The sequence below is a fragment of the Dendrobates tinctorius genome, unplaced genomic scaffold (genome assembly GCF_039654945.1).
Source record: "Dendrobates tinctorius isolate UK_male_01 unplaced genomic scaffold, ASM3965494v1 ptg000019l, whole genome shotgun sequence".
Classification (NCBI taxonomy): Eukaryota; Metazoa; Chordata; class Amphibia; order Anura; family Dendrobatidae; genus Dendrobates; species Dendrobates tinctorius.
The window spans coordinates 23,945,390-23,962,126 of NW_027361687.1; the positions used below are offsets into that span (position 1 = coordinate 23,945,390).

The 16,737-nt window shown below is 46.9% G+C and overlaps 1 protein-coding gene and 1 long non-coding RNA gene across 8 annotated transcripts in view; one reads left to right on the forward strand and one right to left on the reverse strand.

Annotated features, from left to right (window-relative positions):
• LOC141082783 (protein-L-isoaspartate(D-aspartate) O-methyltransferase-like) overlaps nt 1-16,737 on the reverse strand; it is a 76,835-nt gene that overhangs the window by 21,512 nt on the left and 38,586 nt on the right. For 5 of the 7 annotated variants that reach the window (XM_073566712.1, XM_073566705.1, XM_073566706.1 and 2 more), the window contains 4 exons: nt 16,158-16,262; nt 12,818-12,938; nt 10,559-10,644; nt 3,950-4,119 (listed from right to left, as the gene is read on the reverse strand). In XM_073566712.1, the coding sequence (XP_073422813.1) occupies nt 3,950-4,119; nt 10,559-10,644; nt 12,818-12,938; nt 16,158-16,262 (482 nt within the window). Of the gene's footprint in view, nt 1-3,905; nt 4,120-10,558; nt 10,645-12,817; nt 12,939-16,157; nt 16,263-16,737 lie in introns of all 7 variants that reach the window. The other 2 variants (XM_073566709.1, XM_073566707.1) reach the window with 2 other exon arrangements.
• LOC141082785 (uncharacterized) lies at nt 2,222-2,694 on the forward strand. Its single transcript, XR_012230584.1, has 2 exons — nt 2,222-2,284; nt 2,320-2,694. It is a non-coding gene; the product is annotated as an uncharacterized lncRNA (long non-coding RNA).

A 16,737-nucleotide genomic window follows, 5' to 3' on the forward strand; every position in this document is an offset into this window, starting at 1 on the left:
CAATGCAAAATTGGCTGGAATTCAGATCGGACACCATGTCGCGTTTGGAGAGCCCCTGATGTACCTAAACAGTGGAAACCCCCCCAAGTGACCCCATTTTGGAAACTAGACCCCCCAAGGAACTTATCTAGATATGTGGTGAGAACTTTGAACCCACAAGGGCTTCACTGAAGTTTATAACGTCCGGGCGTGAAAATAAAAAAATCGTATTTTTTCCACAAACATCATCTTTTAGTCCCCATTCTTTTTATTTTCCCAAGGGTAACAGGAGAAATTGGACCCCAAAAGTTGTTGTCCAATTTGTCCTGAGTACGCTGACACCCCATATGTGGGAGTAAACTACTGTATGGGGACACGTCGGGGCTCGGAAGGGAAGTAGTGACGTTTTGGAATGCAGACTTTGATGGAATGGTCTGCGGGTGTCATGTTGCTTTTGGAGAGCCCCTGATGTACCTAAACAGTGGAAACCCCCCACAAGTGACCCCATTTTGGAAACTAGACCCCCCAAGGAACTTATCTAGATATGTGGTGAGAACTTTGAACCCACAAGGGCTTCACAGAAGTTTATAACGTACAGCGGTACAATTAAAAAATATTTTTTCCACAAAAATGATCTTTTCATCCCCAATTTTTATTTTTCCAAGGGTAACAGGACCCTAAAAGTTATTGTGCAATTTGTCCTGAGTACGCTGATACCCCATATGTGGGTGTAAATGACTATTTGGGCGCATAGCAGAGCTCGGAAGGGAAGCAGCGCCATTTGACGTTTTTGGCTAGAATTGAGATCGGACACCATGTCGCGATTGGAAAACCCCTGATGTACCAAAACAGTGGAAACCCCCCACAAATGAAACCATTTTGGAAACTAGACCCCCCCACGGAACTTATCTAGATGTGTGGAGAGCACTTTGAACCCCCAAGTGCTTCACAGAAGTTTATAACGCCTGGGCGTGAAAATAAAAAAAACATTTTTTTCCGCAAAATTATATTTTTGCCCCCAATTTTTTATTTTCCTAAGGGTAACAGGAGAAAATGGACCCCAAAAGTTGTTTTGTAATTTGTCCTGAGTAGGCTGATACCCCATATGTGGGGGTAAAACACTGTTTGGGCGCATGGCAGAGCTTGGAAGGGAAGGAGCACCATTTGACTTTTTCAACGCAGAATTGGCTGGAATTGAGATCAGACGCCATGTTGCCTTTGGAGAGCACCTGATGTGCCCAAACAGTGGAAACCCCCCAATTATAACTCCAACCCTAACCCCAACACACCCCTAACCCTAATCTGAGCCCTAGCCCTAACCCTAGCCCTAACCCTAGCGGGACAATGGAAATAAATACATTTTCTTTTAGTTTTATTATTTTTCCCTAACTAAGGGGGTGATAACGGGGGGGGGGGGGTTTGATTTACTATTTATGGCGGTTTTTATGTTTGGCAGCTGTCAGACGCTAAAAGATGCTTTTTATTGTAAAAATAGTTTTTGCATCACCACATATTGTGAGCTATAATTTTTCCGTATTTTGACCCACTGAGTCATGTGAGGTCTTATTTTTTGCAGGACGAGTTGACGTTTTCATTGGCACCATTTTCGGGCACGTGACATGTTTTGATCGCTTTTTATTCCGATTTTTGGGACGCAGAATGAACAAAAACCAGCGTTTCATGAATTCTTTTGGGGGGTGCGTTTACACAGTTCCGCGTGCGGTAAAATTGATAAAGCGTTTTTATTCTTCGGGTCAGTACGGTTACAGCGATACCTCATTTAGGTCGTTTTTTTTATGTTTTGTCGGTTTTTTGCAATGAAAACAATTTTATATAAAAAATAATTATTTTTGTATCGCTTTATTCTGCGAGCTATAACTTTTATTTTTTTGCGGATGACGCTGTATGGCGGCTCGTTTTTTGCGGGACAAGATGACGTTTTCAGCGGTACAATGGATATTTATATGCGTCTTTTTGATCGCGCGTTATTGCACTTCTTGTTCGGTGGTATGATAAATCATTTTTTGCTTCGTTGTTTATTTTTTAAGGGGTTCGCTAAAGGGGTTAACTAATGGGACAGTTTTATAGGGCGGGTCGCTATGGACGCGGCGATACCTAATATGTGTACTTTTATTGTTTTTGGGTTTTTTTATTTTGAAAAAATGGATTTATTGGGGAATATTTTTTTTTTTTTTTTTTTTTTTTAATTATTTTAACACTTTTTTTTTTTACTTTATTACCTAGTCCCAGGTGGGACATCACTGTCCTGCGCTTTGCAGGCAGTGAGGAAGTCAGCTCCCTGCAGGCCCCCGTCGCCATCTTGGATCCGGGGGCCTGTAGGGAAAGAGACCCCCGCAGCAGCGCTGCACATTGCGCTGCCGTGGGGGGGCTCAGGGAGGCACGGAGGGAGCCCCTTCCCTGCCGATGCTTTCCTTTAACCCCCGGTACACCGCGATCACGTTTGATCGCGGTGTACAAGGGGTTAACGTGTCGGGGGCGGTCCATGACCGCCCCTGACACATTGTACCGGGTGTCAGCTATGATAATTAGCTGACACCCGGCCGCGATCAGCGGCGCTCACCACGTGGGCGCCGCTGATCGCTGGGACGTAATATTCCGTCCATGGTAGTTAGGTCCAGGGTCACATGGACGCAATATTACGTCCATTGTAGGTAAGGGGTTAAAATAATTAAAAGAAAAAAAAAAAAAAAATTGCACCCAAAAGGAGCCCTAAAAAGAGAACCATGATAATAAATTGATGGGATTGGATCGAGTCAGAACAAAGCCAGAAAACTTTTCCCTGATCTCAATCTTGGTGCTAAATACAGTTAGGTATATATATTTGGACAGGGACAACATTTTTCTAATTTTGGTTCTAGACATTACCACAATGAATTTTAAACAAAACAATTCAGATGCAGTTGAAGTTCAGACTTTCAGATTTCATTTGAGGGTATCCACATTAAAATTGGATGAAGGGTTTAGGAGTTTCAGCTCCTTAACATGTGCCACCCTGTTTTTAAAGGGACCAAAAGTAATTGGACAATTGACTCCAAGGATAATGTTTAAAATTCATTGTGGTAATGTCTAGAGCCAAAATTAGAAAAATGTTGTCTCTGTCCAAATATATATGGACCTAACTGTATATGGTTCCAGGGCAAAACATGCTTGTTTTGGAACAAAATGTTATAGAGCACAATAAAGACCCTTTTCTTAAATGGTTATTCCCAACAATCAAAAAGGTATCACCTGTCCACCGGAACTCCCACCGATCACTGGAACTGAGCTCTAACACCCCCACAAGGAAGCCATGCACCTGAGCCTCCTCTCTATTGAGGAAAAAGAAACACCATGTGCAATAGGGTCTTAACCTAGGGAGGAACATCACTGTGTGGGAGAAGGAACTGCTCACCTTCCAGGGTTGTTTCACCCACAACTGAGGAATCAAGTAATTCAGCTGCACCTTCCAGACGTCAAATCCGTTGTGTGCAAGAAACAGTAGGAAAGGTAGTTTGTGCTGCCGATGTTGGACTCAAGAAATCAAGGATGATAGCGAAATTTAACCAAGCGAAATATTCTCTATGTGTTTCGAAGTTAGACCAACTTCATCAGGAGAACCACAGTATACTGATAAAGTTGGTCCAACTTCGAAACACAGAATAAACTGCTTGGTAAAGTTTCCCTACAGTCCTTCATTTCTGGAGTCCAACATGGGCAGCGCACACTACCACCCCTACTCTCCTACTATTTGTTGTGCTCCATTTGAAGCAGTCATTTCAGAGCCCAATTCTTGGATCTGTAGCGATAACTCCGAATGTTGGGAATAAACCTTTACAGTTGCCAAGATGAAAACTTTTACATCCACCCCTTGGAGTAGATTGTTAACTTGCTGGAAGAAAAACATGTTCTTGTCCTTCAAAACATACCACACCTCCATAAGTTATTGATGAAGATCCCAAGTTGTTCTTACTTTGGCCATTGCCTTTTTTTGTCTGTCAGTGGGACGTACATGACACCCATTAGGCGGACTTTTGTGATAATCCCGGCACTATCTTTATCATACTGCTCAAGAACTTGACTTCCGCCTTCAGGTCCCACAGGTAGGATCAGTCTTCCTCCTGGCTTCAGCTGATTCAGAAGCTGCTCAAGAGGAAAGAAAACAATGGCAAATAATTAGAGGTTTTTGAAAAGCACTGTCAACCCTCCCCCCCTAAAAAAACGGGATCTAACAGTCCCCAGCCGCTGCTCTCAGTGTCTGTTATTGTCTGTAGCCCTAATGTCATCGCCATCAACTCGGAGAGACTGAGCTCACTGATTGTTTCAGACAAATATAAATTGGGAACAGCAGTGTGGCCTGAATCTGGGAAAGGTGAGAAACATGGATTATTTTGAGAACTCATCGTAATATCCTTTTGTCCGAGACGCTCATTGGGGGACACAGAGACTGTGGGTGTATGCTTCTGCCGCTAGGAGGCAGAAGGGGAAAAAAAAAAAAAAAAAAAAAGAAGAGGCTAGCTCCTCCACAGTATACACCCTCGCCCCTATTGCGGGCAGAAAACAGTTTGGTGCCAAAGCAGTAGGAGGACAACAAAATCATCCTTAATACAGGTACAACATGTCCAACGAAAAACACCACCCCTATATCAAATATGTAAACATATATTAATTTCAACAAATCAAGAGCCAACTGGCTAATAGGGTGGGTGCTATGTCCCCCAATGAGCGTCTCGGAGAAAAGGATTTTACGGTGAGTTCTCACAAAAATCCATGTTTCTCCTTCGCCTCATTGGGGGACACAGACTGTGGGACGTCCAAAAGCAGTCCCTGGGTTGGAGATTGACTCACCGATCCAAGCTACATGCACCTCTTGTTTAAAGGTGCGCCACCGCTGCTTGGAGAATCCTTCTACCCAGGCTCGTATCCGCAGAGGCCTGAGTATGGATATTGTAATGTTTGGCAAATGTGTGCAGGCTGGACCAGGCTGCTGCCTTGCAAACCTGTTCCAGCGAAGCTTGATGCCGAAGCGCCCAAGAGGCGCGCCCACAGCCCGAGTAGAGTGGGCTCCGATCCCTGCTGGAATCGGTGTGCCTCTAATGAGGTAGGACTCCTGAATAGTCAAACGAATCCATCTGGCTATGGTCGATTTTGAAGCAGCGAGTCCCTTCCTGCGCCCTTCGGGGAGCACGAACAGCGTGTCCGTCTGACGAAAGGGCGCCGTCCTCGACATGTACCTCCGGAGGGCTCTTACCAGGTCTAACGTGTGAAGAGCCTTTTCCACACGGTGCTGGACAAAAAGAAGGCAAGACAACATCCTCATTAATGTGAAATGAGGACACGACCTTCGGGAGAAAAGGAGGGGCTGGTCTGACCACCACCTTATCCTTATGGAAAGTGAGGAACGGAGCTCGGCAGGATAGGGCGCCAGCTCTGAGACCCGCCTGATAGAAGTGATGGCCACCAGGAACACCACTTTCCAGGAAATGTACCTCAACGACACATCTTGCAGTGGTTCAAATGGAGCTTCCTGCAGAACACTTAGTACCAGGTTAAGGTCCCAGGCGTCCATAGGCGCCCTATAGGGAGGTACCAAATGGGAGACTCCCTGGATAAAAGTCTTCACCTGCAAACTGGTAGCAATTCTGCGCTGGAACAAAACGGATAAGGCCGATATTTGCCTCCTGAGGGAACTCGGGGCCAAGCCAGAGTCTAGGCCCGACTGGAGAAAAGCCAAGATGTTGGGGATTGAGAATCTCAGCGGAGAAACACCACGGCCTCGACACCAAGCGAAGAACACCTTCCAGGTGTGGTGGTAAATTCGTGCTGAAGCAGGCTTCCGGGCGCTAATCATTGTAGCGACCACCTTGCTCCCGAACCCTGCCTGGGTTAGAATCCAAGATTCAACGGCCACGCTGTCAAACACAGGGCCCCTGAGTTCGAGTGGCAAATTGGCCCTTGAGAAAGTAGATCTGGGCGCTCTGGTAGACGCCAAGGGACGTCGGCGAGCAGCAGCATTAGATCTGTGTACCACGCTCGATGGGGCCAATCTAGGGCCAGCAGGATTGCCGGCACACCTTCCGTCTTGATCTTCTTGACGACTCTCGGAAGTAGTGGCAGCGGGGGAAAGAGATACGGGAGGCGAAACTGGTTCCATGGCAGAACCAATGCATCCACCGTGATTGCCTGCGGGTCCCTGGCCCGAGCGACATGTGGGCACCTTGGCGTTCACTCTGGAAGCCATCAGGTCCACATCCGGTGTTCCCCACCGCTGACAAATCTGCTGGAAGACTTGGGGATGCAGAGACCACTCTGCGGATGCAAGACCCTCCCGGCTGAGAAAGTCTGCTGCCCAGTTTTCCACGCCCGGGATGTGAACTGCTGAAATCAACGAGTGGTTTGCTTCGGCCCACTGAAGAACATGCCCTACTTCGCGCATGGTTGCTCTGCTGCGAGTGCCCCCTTGGTGATTTATGCAAGCCACCGCCGTGGCGTCCGATTGAATTCAGATAGGGCGGCCTGCTAGGAGGTGATGAAACTTCTGGAGTGCCAGCCGAATTGCTCGTACCTCCAATAAATTGATCGGGAGGCGTGCCTCCTGTGGCGACCACCGTCCCAGGGTTGTGTGGTGGTGAAACACCGCTCCCCAGCCAAGGAGACTGGCGTCGGTTGTCACCACCAGCCAATGGTATGGGGGAAATGGTTTCCTCTGGGTCAGAGAGGAACTGGTTATCCAACATCCAAGAGACTGTCTGACCTGAGAGGACAGACGACACTGCCGATCGAGCGTGAAAGGGTTCTTGTCCCAAGCTGACAGGAGGGCGTGCTGCAGGGGGCGAAGATGGAACTGGGCGAAAGGTATCGCTTCCATTGCTGCCACCATTTTTCCTAGAATCCTCATCCCAGATCGGATAGTATGAGGGACTGGTTGGCGAAGTGCCCGGACTCCCTGCCGGAGAGCCAGTACCTTTACCTGAGGGAGAATCACCAACCCTCGGCAAGTGTCGAAGATCATTCCCAAGAAGGAGGAGATCTTCTGAGCTGGCACAAGGGATGACTTCTTCGCATTGACCAACCACCCTAAGCGGGCAAGAGTATCCAGCGTGATGCTGACATTTTCCTCGCATGCCCATATTGAAGGGCCTTTGACCAAGAGGTCATCCAGATAAGGCAAGACGACTATGCCTCAAGAATGCAGTATGGCCATGACAACTGCCATAACCTTTGTGAACACTCTGGGAGCCGTGGCTAGCCCGAAGGGTAGCGCTACGAACTGAAAATGTTGATCGTTGATGGCGAAGCGTAGGAACCTCTGATGAGGAGGAAAAATGGGAATTGCAGATATGCATCTTGGATGTCTATTGAGGCCAAGTATTCTCCCTGCTCCATGGCAGATATGACTGAACGGAGAGACTCCATCCGAAAAGGTCTGATCCTGACGAATCTGTTCAGAAGCTTCAGGTCCAACACAGGCCTGACCAACCCGTCCTTTTTGGGAACCGCAAAGAGGTTGGAATAGAATCCCTGAGCTCTTCCGTGTTCCGGCACTGGAATAATGACTCCGTTGTGCTGGAGCGATTTGATGGCTCCCAATAGAGCCCTTGCCTGGGCATCTACCCTGGGAAGCCGGGAAAGAAAAAACAGTCTTGGAGGGCATCTGACAAATTGTATTTTGTAACCTGAGTACACCAATTCTTCTACCCATGCGTCGTGAGCGACGTTGGCCCACACGTGATGAAACCAGAGTAGGCGGCCACCCACCCTGCTGGTGTCATCTGGTAATGGCCTCAAGTCATTTGGCTGATGATCTTTGGAATCTGGATCCTCTCGATCTGGCCTGTTGAGCACGCATTCTCCCCAATGGCTTGGCTCTATACGAGACCTGCCGCTCCCTATCCTGGTTGGGGCAACCTGAGGCGGCGGAATTAGGCCCTGTAGTCCACCCGGGGTTGCGAAAGGCCCGAAAACGTGCCTGAAAAGGGTGACGAAAAAGCGGTTTGACCTTTTGTTGAGGGAGAAACCCGCTCTTTCCTCCTGTGGAGTCGGCGATAAGTTGGTCCAACTTTTCCCCAAATAGGCGGCCGCACTGATAAGGCAGTGAAGTCAAGGACTTCTTAGAAGTAGAATCGGCTCGCCATGTCCTCAACCACAGGGCTCTTCTGATAGAGACTGCATTAGCGGCAGTAAACGCCGAACAACTGGCCGCATCCAAAGATGCATTACATAGTCTCCGGCCATCGCCATCTGACCTGCGACCTCCGAAATCTCTGCAGGTAGATCCTGTTCCTGTGCGATCTTGTTTAATGTTTCTGACCATGATATCATGGCCTTAGCTATTCAAGTAGCTGCGAACGAGGGAGCGAGTGCAGACCCTGACGCCTCATATACTGACCGAGCTAAGCTCTCAATAAGGCGGTCCGTGGGATCCTTAATCAAGGAAACACTAGAGACAGATAACAGGGTCTTAGTGGCCAGGCGTGAAACCGGCGGATCCACTATCGGGGATTCCATCCATTTTTTACGGAGGTCCAGAGCAAACGGATACCTTGTTTCGAGTGCCTTTTGACCCATGAAACGCCAGACTGGACGTTCTCTATTCCGCTGCATTATGTCCTCAAACTCAGGGTGAGGAAAAAATTCTGTACTGGCGCTTCACTCGCTTAAATGCCACCTTATGCCCCGTAGCCGCTGCGGGATCATTCTCAATCCCCAGGGTCTGATTGACGGCTTCTATGAGGCTGACCACTGTTTCACGTGACCCTGGAGTATCCAGGTCAAGGGGCTCATCTGAGTCGCAATCCGAGGTCTGCTCGCTATCAACCACTGGTGACGCGGAGCGAGAAGCAGAGCTTACAGATGCCAAGGTACCGGATGGACTGGGCGACACGTGTGGATTCGTTTCCTCTGGGTTTGCCTGGTGTGAGAGCGGCCCCTGCAGGCCGGAGGCTCTAGTGAGGTGGAGGTTCCTTCTAAAGACAGCGAGCCATAGTCCCTGCCCTTATCTGGGGCTTGAAGGGACTATTGCTCTCGTAAGCGACGCCATGGATTTTGACAGTGATCGGGCCCACTCCGGGGGATTTGACACATTGGTCGCGGTTGCAGGGGAGGGCTCCTGGGCGCGTTCGGAATTGCAGGCTTTGCATAAACGCTTGCTCTGCGCCCGCGGAAACGCAGCCCGACAAGAGATGCATGCAGCATAAAAGAACGTGTGCGTCTTTTCCTTCTCTTACATGCTGTATCTGTCCGCTGCTGGGTCTATGGGGAGGAGGTAGCACATCGTTTTTCCCTGTAGCGTGGCCTCTCGGGCACTTACCCCAGTCCTGCGCCCCCCACCCGACGTGGATCTTCCTTCAAATCGCGCGCCGACATCTGTGGTGCGTGCCAGCCTGTGATAACGGGCCTAGGGGCGGTACTTCCGCTTTGCGGCCTAGCCGCGCCCCGAAGCCGGGGCCTCGATTTCTATCGTCGCCCAGTGCAGGGCGGGTGGAAGTGACGTGCTGTCCCGGGGGCAGGACTTACGGCCGCGGCCTAGCTCCGGCCGAAGCCTCAATTTTTCCCCCTACCTGACCGGGGGGGGGGGGGTTGGCCGGTATGGCGCTACTGACCAGTGCGGCGTTCCAGGTTGCTGCCTGACGTATCCTCTGCATGGCTAGCGCTGTGGGCTCCAGCCCAAAGACTTCCAGGAGCCCTCCCAGACCCTCTCTCCGATGATCCTCTTCCGCCTGCAGCGCAGGTAGGTGAGGAGGTCTTTGACAAAAAAACAGGACGGTGCAGGCACCCTAGCTCCATCTAACCCCTTCAGGGGGTGAGGAGAGGGACCGTCCGCCACCCTGCAGCACCGCAGTCTGAGCATTGGTGGAGCAGTGGGGGCCGCACGGACTAGTCTTGTGCCTCTGTACAGCCCATGGTTTCAATACCTAGGGGTGGTCAGGGCTAAGTCCGGCATTGTGTCCCACGTCGTGGGAGAGGATACGTGGAGGCGACACTCTCACGTGCTCACCCGTTGTTGGTTTGGGGAAATCGGACCCTTTCAATAGGATCCGTTGCCCCTGTCACATCTTCATGGGAAAAAGATGAAGAAAAGGTCTGGAGAAAAACCAGACGTGTGCCTCCATGGACACTAAGCAAAAAACGGGCAAGGGTGTATACTGCGGAGGAGGAGCTAACCTTTTTTTTCACTGAGTGTCAGCCTCCTAGCGGCAGAAGCATACACCCACAGTCTCTGTCCCCCAATGAGGCGAAGGAGAAAAGCATAGTTGGTTTTCTTTTCAGAACAAGCTGCATCTGGGGGACAGAGGTTTTCTGAAAACAAAAAAAAAACGCCTTTAACAAGACACAGCATAACTATCCCATCACCTGTTTGAAAAGACCTCGATTCCCCTGACAGATTATTAGTTTGTTAGCCCCGTTACATTTTTTAAATGTCTGAGGGATCAGACTGGCTTCTTTTCTGTCTTTTAGAAAGGAACATTAAAGATCCAGAAATGTTAACTCTAAATATCAGTTCTAGTGTGGCTAACAGTGGAATGATTCTGGCAAGCAGGGGCAGGCAAGCAGAGGCATTGAGATCCGATTATTCACTTACCTCCTGGGGTACTGTTGCAGCTGCTGCCCCAACATGGATTGCATCATAAGGGCCTTCCTCGGGATACCCAAGCCTGCCATCACCAACTGCACAAACAAAGGACATAAACATTAACCATCATAAAGAAAGACTCAACATAAAACAGTCAGTCAACCAGATTTCATGATGACAAAGCTATGGTATCAAGGGGAAAGCAATTTGAATTTCTCCATTTATGCATCTCCACTACTACAAGAAGCACTCCCATATTTGATGCCCCATCCGAAAGCAGGATGAAGTAGGAACATAAACTGATTCTAGGGCCGTGTCACTTACTAGGCTTCTTGCTGTAGTTTTGATAATAGTTTTATCTGCTGCAGCTCTGCTAGTTCTCTAAATGATAAGCTCTGCCTAACCCTCCTGCGTCATTGATTGACAACCATCTGCCTACACTGCATGGACAGAAAGCTTCCAATCAATGGTGGAAGAACATACAGCCTGAGCTCAGGAATACTGAGGACTACATAGCAAGAGCTCATCACTGAGAGAACTAGCCGAGCTGCAGCAGGCAGAACAGTTTTATCAGAACTACAGCAAGGAGCCCAGTAAGGGACCTAGCACTGTAGTTAGGGTTTTATGCTGTTCTCAGATGGTGCAGAAAAAACCTGGTGACAAAAACGTGTGACAGTGAGAGAATGGCTAAAATGTTTTAACAGAGTAACCGATACTGGATTTACAACTCAGGCATAGAAGGCAGACTGGGCAACATTGTGAAGTTTGCTCCTTCAAGATTTAAAGCTCAGTTTTCACCCCCCCCATAAATCAATAGCATAAGTCAAAATAAGAAACGCTGTAATATATTTTGAGAAAAATTCCCTTTTCTCCTCCTGTACTGATCTTTCACTCTGAAAATTGTCAATTCAAGGGCAAAAGGTGTCTTCATTGAATAAAGATTATTGTATTACTTAAGAGGAGATGACAGATGGTGCTCATAAAGTTCTATAGAACTTGGTGTAGAATGTCTGTCAGCCTTTAGCTCCTTCCCATCCATAGAACTTTATAAGCACCAACTGCCATCTTCTTTCTCAGCAATGGAAAAATCTGTCTTCATGGACTACAGATTTTACCCATGAACTGAGAATGAATGCTCCGTCTAGGAGAAAATAAGTTAATTTCTCTGATAAGATATATTACAAAGTGGCTTATTTTCATGTGTACTATTGATTTAAAAGGGAACCTGTCATGTCATTTTTAGCAGTTAAACTGCCCCCAGTGCTTTGCTAATGATGCAATGTGCTCCACTAACATGCTTTTTTTCATTAAAAAAAGCTGTAATCATGTGCAAAAAGCACCTTATATATAGTAGTTAGATCGTACCTGCTCATTTAGTCATAGGGGTGTGCTTTTCGTTCAGTCACAAATTGGCGCCTCCCACACAATTTGAATGATGTTCCCGGGGTTGCGATGACATCACTCGAATCCGCTTTGAAATCCCACGCTTGCACAGTGTGCATCGTGGAGCCGTGCTTGCGCAAAGTGTATCAAGTAGCCACAAGTGCGCCGTGACGAGCAGGGAGCCGCATGTACGCACTGAAGTTGTGTATAGTACCCAGCTTCACTGACAGTATGCGCATGCGTCGACAGTCAGTGAAGCTCGGTCATGCACACAGTTTCAGTGCGCATGCACAGGTTGATGCTCGACACTGTGCAAGCGCGACGCCACAATACACACTGCGCAAGCGCGGGATTTCAAAGCAGATTCCGAGTGATGTCATCGCAACCCCGGGAACATCAAATTGCGTGGGCAGGGCCAACCGTGACTGAACGAAATGAAGCACACCACTATGACTACATGCGCAGATATGATCTAACAATATAAAGTGCTTTTTGCACATGATTACAGCGCCGTTTTAAATAAAAAATAAATGTTAGGGAGCACATTGCATTACTAACTACGCACTGGGGACAGTTTACATGCTAAAAATGACATAACAGGTTCCCTTTAAGAAGTGAAAATTAAAATGATCGTTATTCTTTAAGTTATGGTTGTGTATAGCTTCAAAGTCTTCATTCTCTCGCTTGATGGGAGTTTGGGTGGGTGAACAAGATTAAAAGTAAAAAAAATAAATATCAATCTAAACAAATCCGCACTGCTCTAAACTGGGCTAGGGGCTTATCTGATGCCTTTGCTAATTTTGTATGTATCCAAAAACGTGGTCCCAAAAATTAAGTTTTTTATACACATTATATTGCTATTTCCCAGCCAAACAAGTGACTTGCCTACAAACTTGATACGTCCAGTGCTCAGTAACTCAGGGTCATCTTGCTGGACATTTTGAAGAGCGTCAAGGACAAGTTGTTCAATATGCTCAATGCCCACAACCTTCCCAGTGACACCTACCTGGGGAGAACAAAAAAGCCTTGAGATTGGTAAAGTTTCATTTACAATGATGACTAGTAATTTGCACTATACTAAACGTAAAAGACTTGTAGGATTTCTTCCCGTCTTAAAGAGCTTCATTTTGCTTTCAGCAAATATTTTAATAATTTGGCCCATAATCCCCTTCTGACACTGTACATATTTGTTCCTTCCATTGTAGAGTTCCTAACTTTGATGCAGAATCAGGAGCTGAGCCTGCATCATTCCTAGAAGGTGTTGGCTGTGCTAAAGCGCCATCATCTGCCTCTAACAGCAGTGATCAGAGCCGAGGTCTGACACTGAAGTTAACCGTGAGGCTACAGTTGTGGCCAAAAGTATTGACACCCCTGCAATTCTGTCAGATAATACTCAGTTTCTTCCTGAAAATGATTGCAAACACAAATTCTTTGGTATTATCTTCATTTAATTTGTCTTAAATGAAAAAAAACACAAAAGAGAATGAAGCAAAACATTGATTATTTCACACAAAACTCCAAAAATGGGCCAGACAAAAGTATTTGCACCCTCAGCCTAATACTTGGTTGCACAACCTTTAGCCAAAATAACTGTGACCAACCGCTTCCAGTAACCATCAATGAGTTTCTTACAATGCTCTGCTGGAATTTTAGACCATTCTTCTTTGGCAAACTGCTCCAGGTCCCTCATATTTGAAGGGTGCCTTCTCCAAACTGCCATTTTTAGATCTCTCCACGGGTGTTCTATGGGATTCAGGTCTGGACTCATTGCTGGCCACCTTAGAAGTCTCCAGTGCTTTCTCTCAAGCCATTTTCTAGTGCTTTTTGAAGTGTGTTTTGGGTCATTGTCCTGCTGGAAGACCCATGACCTCTGAGGGAGACCCAGCTTTCTCACACTGGGCCCTACATTATGCTGCAAAATTTGTTGGTAGTCTTCAGACTTCATAATAAGCCATGCACACGGTCAAGCAGTCCAGTGCCAGAGGCAGCAAAGCAACCCCAGAACATCAGGGAACCTCCGCCATGTTTGACTGTAGGGACCGTGCTTTTTTCTTTTAATGCCTCTTTTTTTCTCCTGTAAACTCTATGTTGATGCCTTTGCCCAAAAAGCTCTACTTTTGTCTCATCTGACCAGAGAACATTCTTCCAAAACGTTTTAGGCTTTTTCAGGTAAGTTTTGGCAAACTCCAGCCTGGCTTTTTTATGTCTTGGGGTAAGAAGTGGGGTCTTCCTGGGTCTCCTACCATACAGTCCCTTTTCATTCGGACGCCGACGGATAGTACGGGTTGACACTGTTGTACCCTCGGACTGCAGGGCAGCTTGAACTTGTTTGGATGTTAGTCGAGGTTCTTTATCCAACATCCGCACAATCTTGCGTTGAAATCTCTTGTCAATTTTTCTTTTCCGTCCACATCTAGGGAGGTTAGCCACAGTGCCATGGGCTTTAAACTTCTTGATGACACTGCGCACGGTAGACACAGGAACATTCAGGTCTTTGGAGATGGACTTTTAGCCTTGAGATTGCTCATGCTTCCTCACAATTTGGTTTCTCAAGTCCTCAGACAGTTCTTTGGTCTTCTTTCTTTTCTCCATGCTCAATGTGGTACACACAAGGACACAGGACAGAGGTTGAGTCAACTTTAATCCATGTCAACTGGCTGCAAGTGTGATTTAGTTATTGCCAACACCTGTTAGGTGCCACAGGTAAGTTACAGGTGCTGTTAATTACACAAATTAGAGAAGCATCGCATGATTTTTCGAACAGTGCCAATACTTTTGTCCACCCTCTTTTTTATGTTTGGTGTGGAATTATATCCAATTTGGCTTTAGGACAATTCTTTGTGTTTTTTCATTTAAGACAAATTAAATGAATATAATAATAACAAAGAATTTGTGTTTGCAATCATTTTCAGGAAGAAACTGAGTATTATCTGACAAAATTGCAGGGGTGTCAATACTTTTGGCCACAACTGTATGTGTGGAATTGTCCCCAGCATTTCCGCAAATCCCTGCCGCGGGTAAAATGCATGCGGAATTCGCATGCGTTTTCCCGCAAAACACAAGCGCTTTGCAAGTGTTTTTATCTTGCAGAATGCTTGTACTTTTCCAAGCGATTTGAAGCATCGCTTGGAAAAGCGATTGACAGGTTGGTCAGACTTGGCAAGCATAGTGCTTGACAAGTGTAACCAACTTTTTACTATTGATGCTGCCTATGCAGCATCAATAGTAAACAATAGAATGTTAAAAAAAAAAAAAAAAAAAAAAAAAAAAAAAAAGAGATATAGTCCTCCCGGTGCTCATCGGCAACTTCCGTTCCAAGGGATGCATTGCGCGAATGACAACTGATGTCGTAGCGGTCATGCTGGCAGCGCCGATGAGGGCCGAGAGGACTCCGGGGTCCGATAGAGGGCAAGTATATCCCTATTTTTTATTTTAATTCTATTTTTTACAGGAATATGGTACCCAGGGCATGGAGGAGAGTCTCCTCTCCTTCAGACCCTGGGTACCATCCGCACATGAAGCGCTCACTTTACACATGGTGGGCATAGCCACATGCATAAAGTGAGCGTTTCAATGCAATCCTATGGCGGCGCAATCGCCGCGATTATGTAGAATTAATGGACATGCTGCGGATTTTTACCGCTATGCGATTCCGCCGGGGGAAAAATCAGCAGCACTGGCACAGCAATCATAGGATTGCATGGGAATGCGTTGCTAGCGTTTAAGAGTTTTCGCAGCAGCAAAAATGCCTAAAAAAACACAACGTGGGCACACAGCCTGAAACGCAGCTGTTCCAAGTTTTTTTGTCACCTCAACACTACAAAAAATGCAATACGAAGTGATCAAACTATCATATCTACTCCTATATGGTACCAATCAAAATATCAGCTCATGGAGCAAACAAGCCCTTACATGGCTACATCAACAAAAATAGTTGAAAACATTACAGACCGGAAATTGGCGGCTCAAGCTAATTTTTTTTTTTAATTGGCCCTTGACTCATAATTCAATTCACAAGCAACCTGTCCTAGTCAGGACGGGCTGCAGTCTGAAGAAATATAGCTCCCGAGACCAGTGTCTCAACTGACAGAGGAGCTGTATTGTATGCCCACCTACCAGAGCTGCCACTGAAGGGCTGGGACATGAGAGGAAATAAATCTTCCTCCTCTTTTATAATGGTAGAACAGTTATGCATTTAATATTGCTGTCAAAATATCTGACTAACCATTCTGGCAAAGCAGGCAGTGAGGTATCCGCTGCCCGAGCCCACGTCCAATGCCTTGGCTCCATCTTGCAGCTTATCTTCTAACAACTCCAGTGCGTGTGCATGCTTTAAAATATAAAAACTGTGTTGGATCCATGATATTTTAGTAATTGCAAACAAATATATTCATGTATGGCGCATGACCAGTGGGCAACCACAGAAGCAGCGGAGGAGGAACAGAGGGCATATTGCAGGCTTATTGTACTGTGTGATCACGTTGCGTGCTGTCAAGTGATCTTCTCTGCATTAGAACTGAACAAAAACATTTGCCCGGCCTTGTAAAGTCAAACGGCCACGTCAGTAGTCTATGGTAGTTAGAACCTTCCCCTACTTACTGGCATCCCCATTGCAATGTCATCCTATAATGATGATGTAACACCGGTCCTACAAATCAGAAGAGGTGCAGGGGGGTTCTTGTAAGCGGGTTTGCAGGGCTCTGCTGTGCCTCTTGAGATTTCTAGGTCCCTGTGGTAGCATGACATTGCTATGGCTCTTGTGCTTTATAGGCCCCCGTGACACCATGAAATTGCTGTGCCTCTTG